A 17,320-nucleotide genomic window follows, 5' to 3' on the forward strand; every position below is an offset into this window, starting at 1 on the left:
TCACATTTTGTTAATTTTCACAAAATTAGAAGTGACGCTTGAAGATGTGACTGAATTGCTGCAATCTCATGATAAAACTTTTTGACAGATGAGGAGTTTCTTTTATGGGTGAGCAGAGAAAGTGGTTTCTTGAGATGGAATCTATTCCTGGTAAAAATACTGTGAAGATTGTTGAAATGACAACAAATAATTTAGAATATTATATAAACTTTGTTGATAAAGCAGAGGCAGGGTTTGAAAGGTTTTTGTTTGTTTTAAGAATGACTTTCCACTTTATTTATTTATTTATTTATTTATTTATTTATTTATTTATTTATGGCTGTGCTGGGTCTTCGTTTCTGTGCGAGGGCTTTCTCTAGTTGTGGCAAGCGGGGGCCATTCTTCATCGCGGTGCGCGGGCCTCTCACTATCACGGCCTCTCTTGTTGCGGAGCACAGGCTCCAGACGCGCAGGCTCAGTAATTGTGGCTCACGGGCCCAGTTGCTCCGCGGCATGTGGGATCTTCCCAGACCAGGGCTCGAACCCGTGTCCCCTTCGTTGGCAGGCAGACTCTCAACTACTGCGCCACCAGGGAAGCCCTTGAATCCAGTTTTGAAAGAAGTTCTACTAGGAGTAAAATGCTATCAAGCAGCATTGCTTGCTACAGAGAAATCGTTCATGAAAGTGTTAGGGGAACCACTGACCGAAACTGCCCTCCCTGGCCAGGCAAGATAGTAGATATTTGCGTGAATTATCTTACAACAGGAGGTCCTGATAAGGAACGTGGAACTAACAAGCTACCACCGACTGGAATAATTCGGGAAAGGTCAAAAGGAGAGAGGAGACTCCAGTCCATATGTCCTGCCAACCTCCCAGAATCCTTCTCACTGGAATCCATCTTGGCTGAACAATACACATGCCACCAGGAAGGACCCTAAGTCAGAGTGATTGGCCAGAGACAACTGGGAAACTAACCCCATACCATAAAACCCGAGACTGCAAGCCACGTGGCAGAGCAGTTCTCCTGGGTTCCCTTACCCTGCTGCTCTCCACCTGGGCGCCCCTTCCCAATAAAGTCTATTGCTTTGTCAGCACGTGTGTCTCCTCGGACAATTCATTTCCGAGTGTTAGACAAGAGCCCACTCTCGAGCCCTGGAAGGGGTCCCCTTTCCTGCAACAAAAGGAAGAGTCAGTTGATGTGGCAAATTTCTTTCCTTTTGTCTTATTTTAAGAAATTGCCACAGCCCTCCCAGCCTTCAGCAACCACCACCCTGATCAGTCAGCAGCCGTCAACATCAAGGCAAGAGCCTCCACCAGCAAAAAGAGAATGACTGAAGGCTCAGATGATGGGTAGCATTTTCTAGCAATAAAGTATTTTTAAATTAAGGTATGTACATTTTTTATACATAAGGCTATTGCACACTTAATAAGCTACAATATAATATAAACATGCACTGGGCAGCCAGAATATCTGTGTGACTTGCTTTATTGCAATATTCATTATTGCCACGGTCTGGAACCAAACCTTCAATATTTCCGAGGTATGCCTATATACTTACAGTAAACAGAACATAATGTTAGAGAAAAGCCCGTTTACAACAGCAAAATAGAAGATTAAATACTTAGGAATAAATTTAATAAGGTGCAAAACCTATACAACGAAACTTTCAAACACCCCTGAAAGATACTAAAGCAGATTTAAACAAATGGCAAAACTTGAAGATGTCAATCCTCCCTAAGTTAATTTATAAACTCAATGCAACCTTAATAAAAAATCTGAGTTATTTTATTGAGTTAGACAGACTGATTTTAAAGTTCATACAGAAAAACAAACATGCAAAAAATAACCAGGAAAATTGTCAATTGACTTTCAGTAAGGGTCCCAAGGAAATTAAATGGGAAAGAAAATCTTTTCAACAAATAGTGTTAGTACACCCTGCTGTATATCTACATGTGAAAGAATGAAGTTGGGCCTCTATCTCACAGCATACACAAAAATTAATTCAAATTAGATCATAAGCCTAAATGTAAGAGCTAATCAAACTATAAAACTCTTCAAGGAAAACAGCAGTAAGTCCTTGTGACCTTAGGTTAGGCTGTGGTTTCTTAAATATGACACCAAAGCACAAGTGACAAAACAAAAAATAAATTGGACTATATAAAAATTTAAAACTTTTTTTGCTGCAAATGATATCATCAAGAAAGTGAAAAGACAGTTCACAGAATGGGAAAAACTATTTGCAGATCACATATCTGAGAAGGACTTGTGTCCAGAATATATAAAGACTTCTTACACCTCAATAGTGAAAAGAGATAGCCAGGACATGGAAGCAACCAAAGTGTCCATCGACAGATGACTGGATAAAGAAGATGTGGCACATATATACAATGGAATATTACTCAGCCATAAAAAGGAACAAAATTGGGTCATTTGAGAGACGTGGATGGATCTAGAGACTGTCATACAGAGTGAAGTAAGTCAGAAAGAGAAAAACAAATACCGTATGCTAACACATATATATGGAATCTAAAAAAAAAAAAAAAAGTCATGAAGAACCTAGGGGCAAGATGGGAATAAAGATGCAGACCTACTAGAGAATGGACTTGAGGACACAGGGAGAGGGAAGGGTAAGCTGGGACAAAGTGAGAGAGTGTCATGGACATATATACACTACTAAATGTAAAATAGGTAGCTAGTGGGGAGCAGCCGCATAGCACAGGGAGATCAGCTCGGTGCTTTGTGACCACCTAGAGGGGTGGGATAGGCAGGGTGGGAGGGAGGGAGACGCAAGAGGGAGGAGATATGGAGATATATGTATATGTATAACTGATTCACTTTGTTATAAAGTAGAAACTAACACACCATTGTAAAGCAATTATACTCCAATAAAGATGTTAAAAAAAAATAGTGAAAAGAAATAACCCAATTTTAAAAATGGGCATAGGATTTGAATAGAATTTGTCTAGAGAAGATATACAAATGGCCAATAAGTACATGAAGAGATATTCAGCATTGGAGAAATGCAAATCAAAATCATGAGATACTATTTCACACACTGATGGCAATAACAAAAAAAGATGGCAATAATAAAAAAGACAGGAAATAACAACTGTTGGTAAAGAAAGTGGAAAATTGAAACGCTCATACACTGCTGATAGGAATGTAAAATGGTGCAGCCACTTTGAAAACAGTCTGCCAGTTTCTCAAATGGTTAAACAGAGTGATCCAATGTGATCCAGCAATTCCACTCTTAGGTATATACTTAAGAGAATTGAAAACCTATGTCTACACAAAAACTTATACATGAATCATGCTTGTACATGCTGTTATTAGCAGCATTATTCATAATAGCTAAAAAATGGAAAGAGTCCTGATGTCTATTTGATAAACAAATGTGGTATATCCATATAATGAAATATTATTTGACAATGAAAAGAAAGGAAGTAATGATATATGCTGCAATGTGAATGACTTGAAAATATATTACGTGAAAGAAGCTAGTCACAAAAGATCACATACTGTATGATTCCAACTATAGGAAACATCCACATAGGCAAATTTATAGACAGAAAATAGATTAATAGTTTAGGGCTGGGAAAGGGATAGAGAGGGAATGGGGAATAACTTAATGGGTACAGAGTTTCTCTTGTGGGAGATGGAGCAAGAAATGTTCTAAAATTAGATTCACAGCCCTGGGAATATACTAAAAACCATTGAATTACACCATTGAATTATTATTTTTTGTTCCATTTGTTTTTTTCTCAAGCCTTCCCAATAATTCCATGTGATCTGGCCAGCCATCTTCAGGATTAAATAATCTTCTTTAAGGTAATTCTTAAATCTTGCCCTAAGTAAACAGCCTCTGAGGTTAGTGCAAAGTCTACTAGGGTTTATTTTTTTTTTCTTCCAGTTTTATTGAGACATAATTTACATACAGCACTGTATAAGTTTAAGGTTTACAGCAAAATGATTTGACTTTCATACATCATGATATGATGACCACAGTAAGTTTGGTGAACATCCATCATCTCATATAGATACAAAATAAAAGAAAAAGAAAATTCCTTCTGATGAGAATTCTTAAGATTTACTCTCTTAACAACTTTCATATGTAACATACAGCAGAGTTAATTATATTTACCATGTTGTACATCACGTCCCTAGTACTTATTTACCTTATAATTGGATATGTGTACTTTTTGTGTACTTCATCCAATTCCCCTTCCCCCCCCACCTCTGGTAACCACAAATCTGATCTCTCTTTTTTTTTTAATTTACCCCTCAAAGTCTAGAATTCTTTTTTTTTTTTTAATTTTTGGCTGCATCGGGTCTTAGTTGCGGCACGTAGGGGCTTTGTTGAGGCGTGCGGGATCTTTTTCGTTGCCGCAGGCTCTTCGTTGTGACGCGTGGACTTCTCTGTAGTGTGGCGTGCATGTTTTCTCTCTCTAGTTGTGGCGTGCGGGCTCCAGAGCACGTGGGCTCTGTAGTTTGCAGCATGTGGGCTCCTCTGATTGAGGCATGCGAGCTCAGTAGTTGTGGCCCGTGGGCTTAGTTGCCCCGCAGCATGTGGGATCTTAGTTCCCCGACCAGGGATGGAACCCATGCCCCCTGCAGTGGAAGCGTGGAGTCGTAACCACTGGACCACCAGGGAATTCCCTATATTCTCAGTATTAATCTCCTGTCAGATATATGATTTGCAAATATTTTATCCCATTCTGTAGATTGTCTTTTCACTTTCTTGATAGTGACCTTTGATGCACAAAGCTCTTAATTTTGATGAAGTCCAATTTATCTAATTTTCATTAATTTTTATTGTTAATTGTGGTAAAATACACAACATATAAAATTTACACAAAATATAAAATTTACCACATTAAGCATTTTTAAAAATATTTTATTTATTTATTTTTATTTCGGCTGTGCCGGGTCTTAGTTGCAGCATGCTTGCGGGATCTAGTTCCCCGACCAGGGTTTGAACCCCGGTCCCCCGCATTGGGAGTGCAGAGTCTTACCCACTGGACCACCAGGGAAGTCCCCATCTTAACCATTTTTAAGTGTATAGTTTTGTAGTAGTAAGTATATACACATCTTTGTGCAACTGATCTCTAGAACTATTTTATCTCCCAAATCTGAAACTCTATACCCATTAAACAACAACTTGCCATTTTCCCCTCCCCCACAGCCTCTGGTAACCTCTATTTTACTTTGTATCTCTATGAATATGATTACTCTAGGTACCTCATATAAGTAGAATCATATAGTATTTGTCTTTTTGTGATTGGTTTATTTCACTTAGCATAATGTCTTCAGGGTTCATTCATTTTGCAGCATGTGTCAGAATTTACTTCCTTTTTTAGGCTGAATAATATTCCGCTGTGTATTTACCATATTTTGTTTATCCAGTCATTGTTTGATGGACATTTGGGTTGCTTCTACCTTTTGGCTATTGTGAATAATCCTGCTATGAATTTGGGTTTACAGATAGCTCTCTGAGACTCTGCTTTCAATTCTTTTGGATATATTCCCAGAAGTGGAATTACTGGATCATATGGCAATTCTAGTTTTATTTATTTATTTATTTAAAAAAATTTTTTTAAAAATAAATTTATTTATTTATTTATTTTTGGCTGCATTGGGTCTTTGTTGCCACGTGCCGGCTTTCTCTAGTTGCAGCGAATGGGGGCTACTCTTTGTTGCGGTGCACAGGCTTCTCATTGCGGTGGCTTCACTTGTTGCGGAGCACAGGCTCTAGGCACGCGGGCTTCAGTAATTGTGGCATGCGGGCTCAGTAGTTGTGGCTCGCGGGCTCTAGAGCACAGGCTCAGTAGTTGTGGCGCTCGTGGGCTCTAGAGCACAGGCTCAGTAGTTGTGGCACATGGGCTTAGTTGCTCGGTGACATGTGGGATCTTCCCTGTCCAGGGCTCAAACCTGTGTCCCCTGCATTGACAGGCACATTCTTAACCACTGTGCCACCAGGGAAGTCCCGGTAATTCTATTTTTAATTTTTGAAGGAACCAACGTACTGTTTTCCATAGCAGCTGCACCATTTTACATTCCCACCAACAGTACCCAAGGGTTCCAATTTCTCTGCATCTTTGCCAACTCTTGTTATTTTCTGTTGTTTTGTTATTGTTAACAGCCATCCTGATGGGTGTGAGGTGATATTTCATTGTGGTTTTGATTTGCATTTCCCTAATGATTAGTGATGTTGAGCATTTTTTCATATGCTTGTTGGCCATGTGTGTATGTTCATTGGAGAAATATTTATTCAAGTCTTTTGCCCATTTTTTAATCAGGTTATTTGTTTTTTGTTGTTGTTATTGAGTTGTAAGAGTTCTTTATATATTCTGGATATTTAACCATTTATTAGATATATGATTTTCTTCCATTCTGTAGGTTGCCTTTTCACTCTGTTGATTGTGTCCTTAGCATGGAAGTTTTAAATTTTAATGTAATTCAGTTTACCTATTTTTACTTTAATTGTTGCCAAATTCAATGTCATGAAAATTTTCCCCAAGGTTTTCTTCTAAGACTGGTTTAGTTTTAGTTTTTACATTTAGGTCTCTGATCCATTTTGAGTTAATTTTTGTATATAGTGTGGGTTAGGGTCCAACTTCATTCTTTTGCATGTGGATATACAGTTTTCCCAGTACCATTTGTTGAAAAACTGTCCTTTCCCACTGAAAGGTCTTGACATGACCTTGTCAAAAAAATATATATATATATATTTTTGGCTGCACCACACAGCATGCAGGATCTTAGTTCCCCACCAGGGATTGAACCTGTGCCCCCTGAAGTGGAAGCACGGAGTTTTAACCACTGGACTGTCTTGTCAAAAAATCAGTTGACCATATGTGTGAGGGTTTGTTTCTAGACTTCCTATTCCACTGGTCTTTATGTTTGTCCTTATGCCTATACCATAGTTTTAATTACTGTAGCTTTGTGTTAAGTTTCAAAGTTCGGAAATGTGAGTCCTCCAGCTTTCTTCTTCTTTTTCAAGATTATTTTGATTGTTCAGGGTCCCTTGCAATTCCGTATGAAAATGAGTATCTGCTTTTCCATTTCTGTGAAAAAGACTATTGGAATTTTGATAGGGATTGTGTTTGAATCTGTAGATTGTTTTGGGTAATACTGACATGTTAACAATTGTAAATCTTCCTATCCATGAACACAGTTGTCTTTTCATTCTTTAATTTCTTTCAGCAATGTTTTCAGCATATAAGTCTTTTACCTTCTTCGTTAGATTTACCCCTAAGTGTTTTATTATTTTTGATGCTATTATAAATGGAATTGCTTTCTTAATTTTCTCTTCAGATTGCTGGTGTATAAAACAAAACTGATTTTTGTTCTTGGACCCTACAACTTTGCTAAACTTGTTTATTAGCTCTGGTGGCTTTCTTATGGATTCTTTGGAATTTTCTATGTATAGGATCATGTCATTTATGAATAGAGATAGTTTTACCTCTTCCTTTCCAATTTGGATGCCTTTTATTTCTTTTCCTTGTCTAATAGCTCTGGCTAAAACTTCTAAGTACAACGTTGAATAGCAGCAGTGAAAGTGAGCATCCTTATCTTGTTCCTGATCTTAGGGGGAAAGTTTTCAGTTGTTCATCTGTGAATATGACGTTAGCTATGGGTAAAATAGACCTTTTAATACTAGTGCAGGGACAAATGGGTAGCCATTTGGAAAATGATCTACTTTTATCATGGAATAATGAATGATCTACTTTTAGCATTTTCCAAATGGCTACCCATTTGTCCCTGTAACATTATTTAAAAGTTCACCTTAATGCACTGCTAACATGAACTAATTCCTCTATAATCTTGGTGTAGAAAGTAAGGGTATTTAACTCTGACTTAAAATCCAGAAGCGTTAAAAGAAAAGTGATAAATTTCACTAAATTAAATTCTTGCATGACAAAAATTCCATAAAAGAAGTTTGTGGGAAAAAGTATTCACAATCTATGCCACAAAAAAGGATAATTTTTTTTTAGATGAGAATACTTCTATAATTCTTTTTTTAAATTAATTTTTATTGGAGTACAGTTGATTTACAATTGTTACTTTCTGCTGTACAGCAAAGTGAATCAGTTATACATATACATATATCCACTCTTTTTTAGATTCTTTTCCCATATAGGTTATTATAGAGTATTGAGTAGAGTTCCTTGTGCTGTACAGTAGGTCCTTATTAACAATATTTTTTATCTACAAAGAGGTCTTAAAAATTGAGAGAAAAAGTTATAACAACCAAGTTATAACAACCAGATAGAAAAGTGAGAATTAGCCATGAACAGACAACTCACAAAAAATAAGCCATAATCATGACTCTCAAATATAGGAAAAAAAGTTAACATTCACTCATAATTAGAGAAATGCATTTAAAACAATACCTATCAATGGCAAAAATTTAAAAATATGACAGTATTCTTTGTTGGTGAAGCTGTGGGGAAACAGGTGCTCTCATACATTGCTGGTGAGAATAAAAATTGTTATAATTGTTATAATTTTTATAATTCTCCTTCTGAAGGGAGATTTGGCAATACCTAAAAATACTGCATAGGTATTTATTTACCCAGCAAGACCATTTCTGGGAATCTACCATGAAGATATACCTCCAACAATATGAAAATACATATGCAGATATTCATTACAGCATTGTATATAACTACAAAATATTGGACACAATCTAAATGCCTATACATAGGAAAGTAATTAAACTGTTGTGTATCCATACAGTGGAATAATGGAGCTATAAAAAAAGAATGAGGATGATCTCTATCAATGGAGATGTGGATATGGAGTGTTTTTGAGAATATACAGTTAAGTGAAAAAAGTAAAGCACAATAGTACTTATAGCATACTGCCTTTTATGTAAGAAAGGAGATATAAGACAATACACATATATCTGTTCATCTGTGCAAAATCAGTACCGGGGGGGTTAAACCAGAAAATGAAGTTACTGGTAACCTATAGGGGGTAGGTGGGAAAGGGGTGCAAGGAAATGGAGAGGCGGGAATTCGGTAGTAGGAATGAGGAAGGAGTGACATTGAATAGGATGGGGAAGAAAAGAACTAACCCAAGTAATTTTGAAAAATATCATCTTGACTGGATACTGTAATGTTGAAGACATAAAAAAACTGTGCATTAATGCTGTAATCTAGTCAGTAAATGTATTTCTCACAGGGGTATAGATTAGCAATTCTATCTATGCTTTATGTGTGTACTAACTGAACAAATAGGTAAATATGTTTTTAGATAATAAGAACTGGGTTTCTCATAAGGAGAGGAGGAGGCTAAAATGAACTCTGTTGGGTTGGATTGGAATCTGCGATATCACTATATGTGTGCGTTAGTATGCATACATATATTTCCTAACTCTGTCCACTGTGAGGAACTAGAAGTGATGACACCTCAGCAGTAATGAACAAACTTAGCATCCAATTTTTTATTTCTAAGTATGATTCTCCAATAAAAGGAACCAGGGCTCTTTAGAGAAGTGGTCGACTGCAGGACTTAGATGGGGTAAAGGTGCCTGGAAAATCTTTAGGTGTGCCAGATAATAACAAAATGCTTTAAAAAAAAAAAAAAAAAAGAAAGAAAAGGGGGAATATTGTTGAAGGAACATGGGAGCCAACCTGAAGGAGTTCTAATGACCAAAGCTGGAACAATTTGAGCAAAAGAAATAATGATATCATTGAATTAATAAAGTAAATATCCATGAGTCCATGCTGATATAAATTTAAAAATGGGGCAGGGGAAGGGACAGTTCTTCCTTTATAGTAGAATTTCAATTAATAACTGTGGAAGAATTGCAGGAAGTAGAAAGCCAGCATTAGCTAAACAGTAATTATTGTTGCAGACAAGATGCACTGATGGACAGTAAAATTAGTGAGTGAAAATTTGAGGAGAAACAAAAGTTTTGTATAGAATCTAAGTATAGTATTTTATATAGATTTGGTTTTCTTTGATGATTGAGTTTTTATTGTTTATTTTCTCTACAGAAGTGAACAATACCATGTCTTCGAAAGATTTACGAATACTTTTTTTATATGAATTTAAACTAGGACATAGTGCAGCCACGGCAAGTAGAAACATCAATTCTGTCTTTGGAGAAGGCTCTGTTAGTGAAAGGACTATCCGATGGTGGTTTGAAAAATTTCGTTCTGGGGATCTGAGTCTGAAAAATGAGCCTCGAGGGAGACCCAAATCTGTTTTAAATGAAGATCAGTTGAGAGCCATGGTGGAAGATAACCCCAGAACAGCAATTCGAGGTCTTGCAGCAGACTTAGGAGTTTCTGCTACAACAATTTCTCGACACCTGGCTGCAATAGGAAAGGTGAAAAAATTGGACAAGTGGGTAGGTACCACACCAGTTAATGGACTATCATAAACTCAGATGGTTAGAGGTATGCTCATCCCTTAAAATTTGAAAGAACAGAGACATATTTTGGAGAGGATCATAAGCTCTGATAAAAAATGAAATTGAAAGTGGTTGGGGCAATGGTTGGATTTTGATGAAGTTCCCGAATGTGTTCAAACAATCACTGCAACCAAAAAAGGTTCTGGTAATGTCTGGTGGTCTACAAAGAGTGTTTCATTACCGCTTTTTAACCCAGGTATAACTAACAGTAGCATCTCACTGTCAAAAAGTTGAAATTATATATCAAAAAAGGTGATCTAAAAGCACTCTGTATTGGTTAGCAGACATGGACCTATACTGTTGCATGACAACATTTGACCACAGAAATCACAAACCATCATAGAGAAGTTAACTGAATTGAACTAAGAAATTTTCCCACATTCATCATATTCACCTGACTTTTTTTCAACCAATTACCACCTTTTCTGTCATTTGGAACTCTTTCTGAGAAACAAAACTTTCTCCAATTGAGAAGCAGTAATTGGAGGATTTGAATAAACATTAACAATGCTAAATTTTATAAATATGGTATATGCCATTTAATATTTGGGGAAAGCAGTTAATGCTAACAGTGCATACTTTGGTTGAATAAAGCTTTTCTTTTTCTCCAAAATATTTAACATTTTCATTTGACCCATAAAAAGGCAATTTCATGTGGTTCAACTTGATACCTTCCCAGACCCTGGCAGAATGTGAAGACTGAAAGGTACCTAAGGTATGGAAAACTACAAGCTGCCCCTGAGCTTTGGGCTTCTTCACTGGAGGAATGTGGAGCAACCCAGTGTATGTGTGTGTGAAAGATGCTTAGGGGTCAGCCATGCAAAGGTCTGGGTAAAGTGGGTTCCAGGGAGATGAGCTGCCTCATTAGAGGCTCTGAGGCTCTCAGAAAAAAAAATTTTTTTTAATTAATTAATTAATTTTTGGCTGCTCTGGGTTTTTGTTGCTGCACGTGGGCTTTCTCTAGGTGCAGTGAGTGGAGGCTACTCTTCGTTGCAGTGGACAGGCTTCTCATTGTGGTGGCTTCCCTTGTTGCGGAACATGGGCTCTAGACGCGCAGGCTTCAGTAGTTGTGGCTCGTGGGCTCTAGAGCGCAGGCTCAGTAGTTGCGGTGCACGGGCTTAGTTGCTCTGCGGCATGTGGGATCTTCCCGGACCAGGGCTTGAACCCGTGTCCCCTGAATTGGCAGGCGGATTCTTAACCACTGCACCACCAGGGAAGTCCTCTCAGAAAATATTTTTTGACTAAAGAAATGAAAGTATGTTTCTAACACTAGAAGGCATGCACACATGGCTCAGTGATGCTTTTGGGTGTAATACTCTGTCACACAGAGCCAGTCCTTTCTTTCATATGTTTTCCATTCTGATTTTATATTTTTTAAAAATGTAGGTGGCCTGTGAGAGACCATAATTAATGGCCTCTTTATGATTTTTTAACTAGATTGCAGTTACTCTTTGTGGCATCTAGGGATTAAGTTGGGATAAAGATATCAGGATGGTCCTCTTCCTGCCTCTTTCGCTCATGACAACCTGCTATGTCTAATCCATGAAGGAGAGGAGAGTTAAGGAATCTTGAAAGGTTAAGAGGTGAGAGGACATCCTGGAATGGATCTTACCTGGAGGGAGAGAGAGACACAGAAAGGGAAGGAAGAAGGGAAATGGAGGGAGAGATGGAATGGAAATTCCCTGAAAGTAGAATTGACTATGAGCCCAAGGATTAAGGACCATGGGATGGTTTACTGCAAAAAAGAAAAAAAAAAAATTGTCCTTTCCTTTGGGTAGATGCAACCCTGCACCATGACACATGGCTTGGTGAGCAGAGCATAGGGTGCTTTCAGTCCTAATTTATTCCCTTGGCTGGATGCCCTGGTTGGGAGTCACCTGCTCATTTACTACTCCATCTTTGGGTTTATCAAGGAATCTACAGAGTTTCTGTGGACTCTTGCTTACTCCCAGGAGAGTAAAGCTTCTGATTAGTTCAGACTGATAGGGTAAGAGGACTAAGACTGGAAGTGTGGGAAGGACTTTATTTCAAAGGCAGCACAAGGGTGAGGCTAAATGGTAACAGGGTGAGAGGCAGTGGCTTGGCCAATGGGAAAGAAAGTGGTGTTTCTGGATGGTAGTTGTTTTATGACCCATCTATCCTTCCCTCAATTCTCAGACCCCTTGTCAGACTTCCAGGGCTGGATGCTGAATTTTGGTCTAAAACAATCAGTGAATATCTTTGTCCAGCCCAAATCAGTGGTTCCTGGATGGGTAGGAAACCCAAATAGGAGCAGTGAAACATGATGAGACAGGAAAAGGAGCAAATACAGGATGGTGAGCTATCTTAGCCATCTTCCCTACTATTTCCAACAAGGGGTGTAGACCCAAGAGACAGAAACGGGCCCTGTGGTTCTTGTGAGGACATGGATCCAGTTGTGCCTGAAACTGGTACTACTTATTAGTAGTATTAGTAGCCAGTAACCCTTTTTGCTTAAGCCATTTTGAGTTGGGTTTTCTGTTTGGAAAAAAAAAATTCCTGACTGATAATGCTCCCTGAGCCTTACTTTATTTAACTGTAACCTTTGCAGGGCTTGGGGAGGAAGAGGGACAATTAATGTAAAGGACAGGCACAGAGTAGATGCCCAATAAGTAGTATTTAATACTATGAGAGAAAAAGCAAAAGGAGGCAAAGCGAGGCGTAAGACACCTCTGGAGGCCCCTCTGTGTTCAGGGCAGGCCAGTGGGCTGAGTTCAGTGCTCAGCGAAGGCTGATACCTGTCTCGTACTGTTCAGAGGTACTCAGCTGTAAAGGAGGGCTGGCTTCTAGAGTTGAGCCTGTGGCTTTCCTGCAATGAGTTTTCCCTGACCCAGTGTATTATTGGCCTCGCAGGAAAAAAAGAAAAGCTCTCTTTCAGGACAAAGATGGCATCTTCTTTGTCTATTATTTGTATCTTTTTTAAAAAAAATCATAGCCCATTCCTTTTTGGAAATATGGAGTATAATGTGAACAGAATCAACACAAAATGACTACATTTTCATCATTGTGATGATTATCTCTCCGTTGCTTTGGAAAAGTAGGAACTACAGCTTTAAACTTATAACTCTTTAATTTAGGAGCTATATTGGGTTTCAAGAAAAATGAGAAATTTTATACACAAGACCTCCCAAGCAGCCTAGTGCTCTTGTTATCCTTTCCCAGAAAAGAAAGAAAAGCTTTAAAAGGTTCCTTGGTAGAAACTTTGGTTTGTTTGAGTGTCAAAATAAAGGAGTTGAGATGGAGGCTGTTACATCTCACCTGCCCTTACCCCCCAGGAACTTGGGTTGTAATTACAAAAGGGGATAAAAAATGGCTTTGAGGGAATTCCCCGGTGGTCCAGTGGTTAAGACGCCGCACTTTCACTGACAAGGGTCTTGGTTCGATCCGTCGTTGGGGAACTAAGATCCCACAAGGAGAGCGGCGCGGCCAAAAAAAAAAAAAAAAAAAAGGCTTTGAATGGCCATTTTGGTTTCTCAAGTACATAATACCTGTATTAGAATAGTTCCTGAGGACTTCCCCGGTGGCGCAGCGGTTAAGAATCTGCCTGCCAATGCAGGGGACACAGGTTCGAGCCCTGGTCCGGGAAGATCCCACATGCTAAGGAGCAACTAAGCCACTGCGCCACAACTACTGAGCCTGTGCTCTAGAGCCCGCGAGCCACAGCTAGTGAAGCCCGTGCTCCGCACAACAAGAGAAGCCACTGCAATGAGAAGCCTGTGCACTGCAACAAAGAGTAGCCTCCACTCGCCCCAACTAGAGAAAGCCCACGCACAGCAACGAAGACCCAATGCAGCCAAAAATAAATAAATCAAAGGAAATTAAAAAAAAAAAAAAAGTTCCTGCCTGGTCTAATTGCTTCCTATGAGACTAGAGCACCTACAGCCACTTCAACAGCACACATGAAGGATCTTGAGCAAAGTTAGAAGTAGCATCGAAAGCCAGTGGAAAGTGGGCTTTTCCAGCACCCATCCTCAGTATGTCAGATTCTCTCTTCCTCTTTCTTTTGGTGCTTCGGCCATAATAGCTTCCTTTCATTTCCTTTTACCTCAGTTAATTTGCCCATGCTGTTCCTTCTGGCTGAATATTTGCTAATCCTCTTTACCTCACTAACTCTACCCATCATGCATATTTCCTCCAGGAAGTCTCCACTTCCACAGGGAAGCCCCAGAATAGTACCTTCATAATTGTGATCACTGTAGTTATATATTTATTTGTATAATAGTATGTGTTTGTATGAGATTCACAACAGCAGGAACTTTATTTTACTCACAAGGTTGTATCCCCATCAAGAGCACAAGGTCCAGTGCTTCCCTGGTGGCGCAGTGGTTGAGAATCTGCCTGCCAATGCAGGGGACACGGGTTCGAGCGCTGGTCTGGGAAGATCCCACATGCCGCGGAGCAGCTAAGCCCATGAGCCACAATTACTGAGCTTGCGCGTCTGGAGCCTGTGCTCCGCAACAAGAGAGTCCACGACAGTGAGAGGCCCGCGCACCGCGATGAAGAGTGGCCCCCGCTCGCTGCAACTAGAGAAAGCCCTCGCACAGAAACGAAGACCCAACACAGCCAAAAATAAATAAATAAAGAAGCTTTCATTTAAAAAAAAAAAAAAAAAGCACAAGGTCCAGCACATAGTAGGTACCTAGTAAGTATTAAATGAATGAATTAAGTGTCAGGGCCAGTATCATCCATTTTGTAGAAAACCCTTGTTTTGGTAATGGTGTAAGTAAGGAATATGTTTGACAGCAGATAATTGAAAACCTAATGAACAGTGGTTTAAAAAGTAGGTCTTGTTTCCTATAATTTATGAAAATTTTCAGACATACAAAATACTTAAATTTTACAGTGGACACCTGTATGCCAACAGCCTAGATTGTACCACTGACATTTTACTATACTGTATTTGCTTTATCACTTATCTACCCATGTAGCCATATTTTTTTTATGCATTTCAATGTAAGTTGCAGGCATTAGCACATTTCCCCCTAAATACTTCAGCATACATATCATTACTCAGAGTTCAATATTTGCTTAAGGTTCTTGTTGAGATAAAATTTAAATTCAATAAAACGCCTAAATCTTAAGAGTACTTTTCAATACATTTTGACAAATGCCAATACTTGTGTAACACAAACCCCTATTAAGATACAGACTATTACTATCGGCCCAGGAAGTTCCCTCATACCCCTTTTCATTTTATCCCCACCCTTATCCTCCAAGAGGCAAACATTGCTCTGATTTTTTTCTACCATGGAATAGTTTTGCTTGTTCTAGAACTGCATATAAATGGAACTACAGTATGTGCTCTTTTGTGTAAGGCTTCTTTTACTGAGCATAATGTTTTTGAGATTCATCCATTTTGTTGTAACAGTAATTTGTTCCTTTTAAAAGCTGATTCATATTCCATTAAATGAATATACTACAATTTGTTTATCTATGTTTACCTATTGATAGACATTTGTGTGTTATTTTCCTCATTTTGGGTCCAGTATGAATAAAGCTGTTATGAATATTCTTGCACAAGTCTTTTTGTAGACATATATTTTCATTTCTCCCGAATAAATACTTAAGATTGGAAATACGGATCATAGGCTATGTGTATATTTAGTTTTCCTAGACCTTTTTCGAAAGTAATTACAGTATTTTTTACCCCCTTTCACTAACATTTGATGTTATTAGTCTTTAATTTTATCTATTCTAGTGGGTGTGGAGCTGAATCTTATTTTGAGCTATTTTCTGCCTTTCACATTATAGGGGATCTAGGGAGGCAGGTCACAACTGGGGTGCTACTCAACAATGAGCAACCCAGGCACTTTCTAGTTTTCTATTCATCCTTCTTAGTGGATTGATGATAATTCCATGCATGGCACTTAGGGTGGCCAGCCTCTTAAGATGGCTCCCAATGATCTCTGCCTTTTGGTGTTCTTGCCCTTGTGTAATTTCCTCTCATTGAGTGTGGGCTGGACTTAGTGACTTGCTTCTAATAGAATATAGCAGAATTGATGTGATGCCACTTCCGAGATTAAGTTATAAAAAGAATGTGGCTTCTGTCATTCTTTCTCGGATCACTCATTCTAGGGGAAGCCAGTTGCCATGTTTCAAGGCACGTCTGTGAAGAGCCCATGTGATGAGGGACTGTGGCCGCCAACAATCAAATGAATGAACTTAGAAGTGGATCTCCCCCTAGTTGAGCATTCAGATGAGACTGCAGAATCACATCTGTTTCAAGCCGCTAATTTTGGGGGTAATTTGTTATGAAATGATAGATAACTAATACAACACCTCATTGTCTCATTGTCATAAGATGGCTGCTTTACCTCTAGGGCCTCATATTCATGCTCCAGACAGTAAGAAAAGTGTGAAAGGCAAAGGACAAAGAGGTTTTTTCGGACATGAATCGCTTCATTTTTATCAGGAACTCAGAGCCTTTCCAAAAATCTCACTCAGCAGACTTTGGTTTACATCTTATTGGCCAGAGATAACACCACATGACCCACTCCTACTTAGAAGATGGCTAGAGAGAAGGGGGGACCTGGATGGAGTTTGCATCAGACAGCTGTCAGTGCCTGCCACGTAAAGCACTTCAAAAGCCCCACAGAGATGAAGACCTCTTCCTTAACACCCACACCAGCCAAGTGCCCTTTTGGGGAGATTTCCATAAAAAGGACCCAGTCAAATGAAATTTTCAGAAAACTCCTCAGGGCCAGCATTGCAGGGCCTGGGTTCCCGATTCATGCCCTACACCATTCTCCAGGGAAAACTGAGGTACTATCTTCCTCTGCTACTTCTATTCCTCCATTTCTTTGCATTAGAAACTTCAGAGTCATCCTGAAAATGTCCATGACCACCACTCTCCCCCAGCAAAATAGCTCCTTAAGTTTTGCTAATATTATGGCCTTCAT

General features: G+C 38.9%; 1 protein-coding gene across 1 annotated transcript in view; it reads left to right on the top strand.

Annotated features, from left to right (window-relative positions):
• The window catches only part of LOC309617712 (uncharacterized protein), a gene marked incomplete at its 5' end in the record, with an annotated part of 49,379 nt that extends 33,438 nt beyond the window's left edge, over nucleotides 1–15,941 (top strand). The window contains 2 exons of the mRNA XM_082370230.1: nucleotides 9,985–14,719; nucleotides 15,041–15,941. Of these exons, the coding sequence (XP_082226356.1) occupies nucleotides 9,985–10,373 (389 nt within the window). The 3' untranslated portion in view covers nucleotides 10,374–14,719; nucleotides 15,041–15,941. The remainder of the gene's footprint in view (nucleotides 1–9,984; nucleotides 14,720–15,040) is intronic.
• Nucleotides 15,942–17,320: the final 1,379 nt, after the last annotated feature.

This window comes from Balaenoptera borealis (assembly GCF_965194805.1).
Source record: "Balaenoptera borealis genome assembly, chromosome: 19".
Lineage (NCBI taxonomy): Eukaryota > Metazoa > Chordata > Mammalia > Artiodactyla > Balaenopteridae > Balaenoptera > Balaenoptera borealis.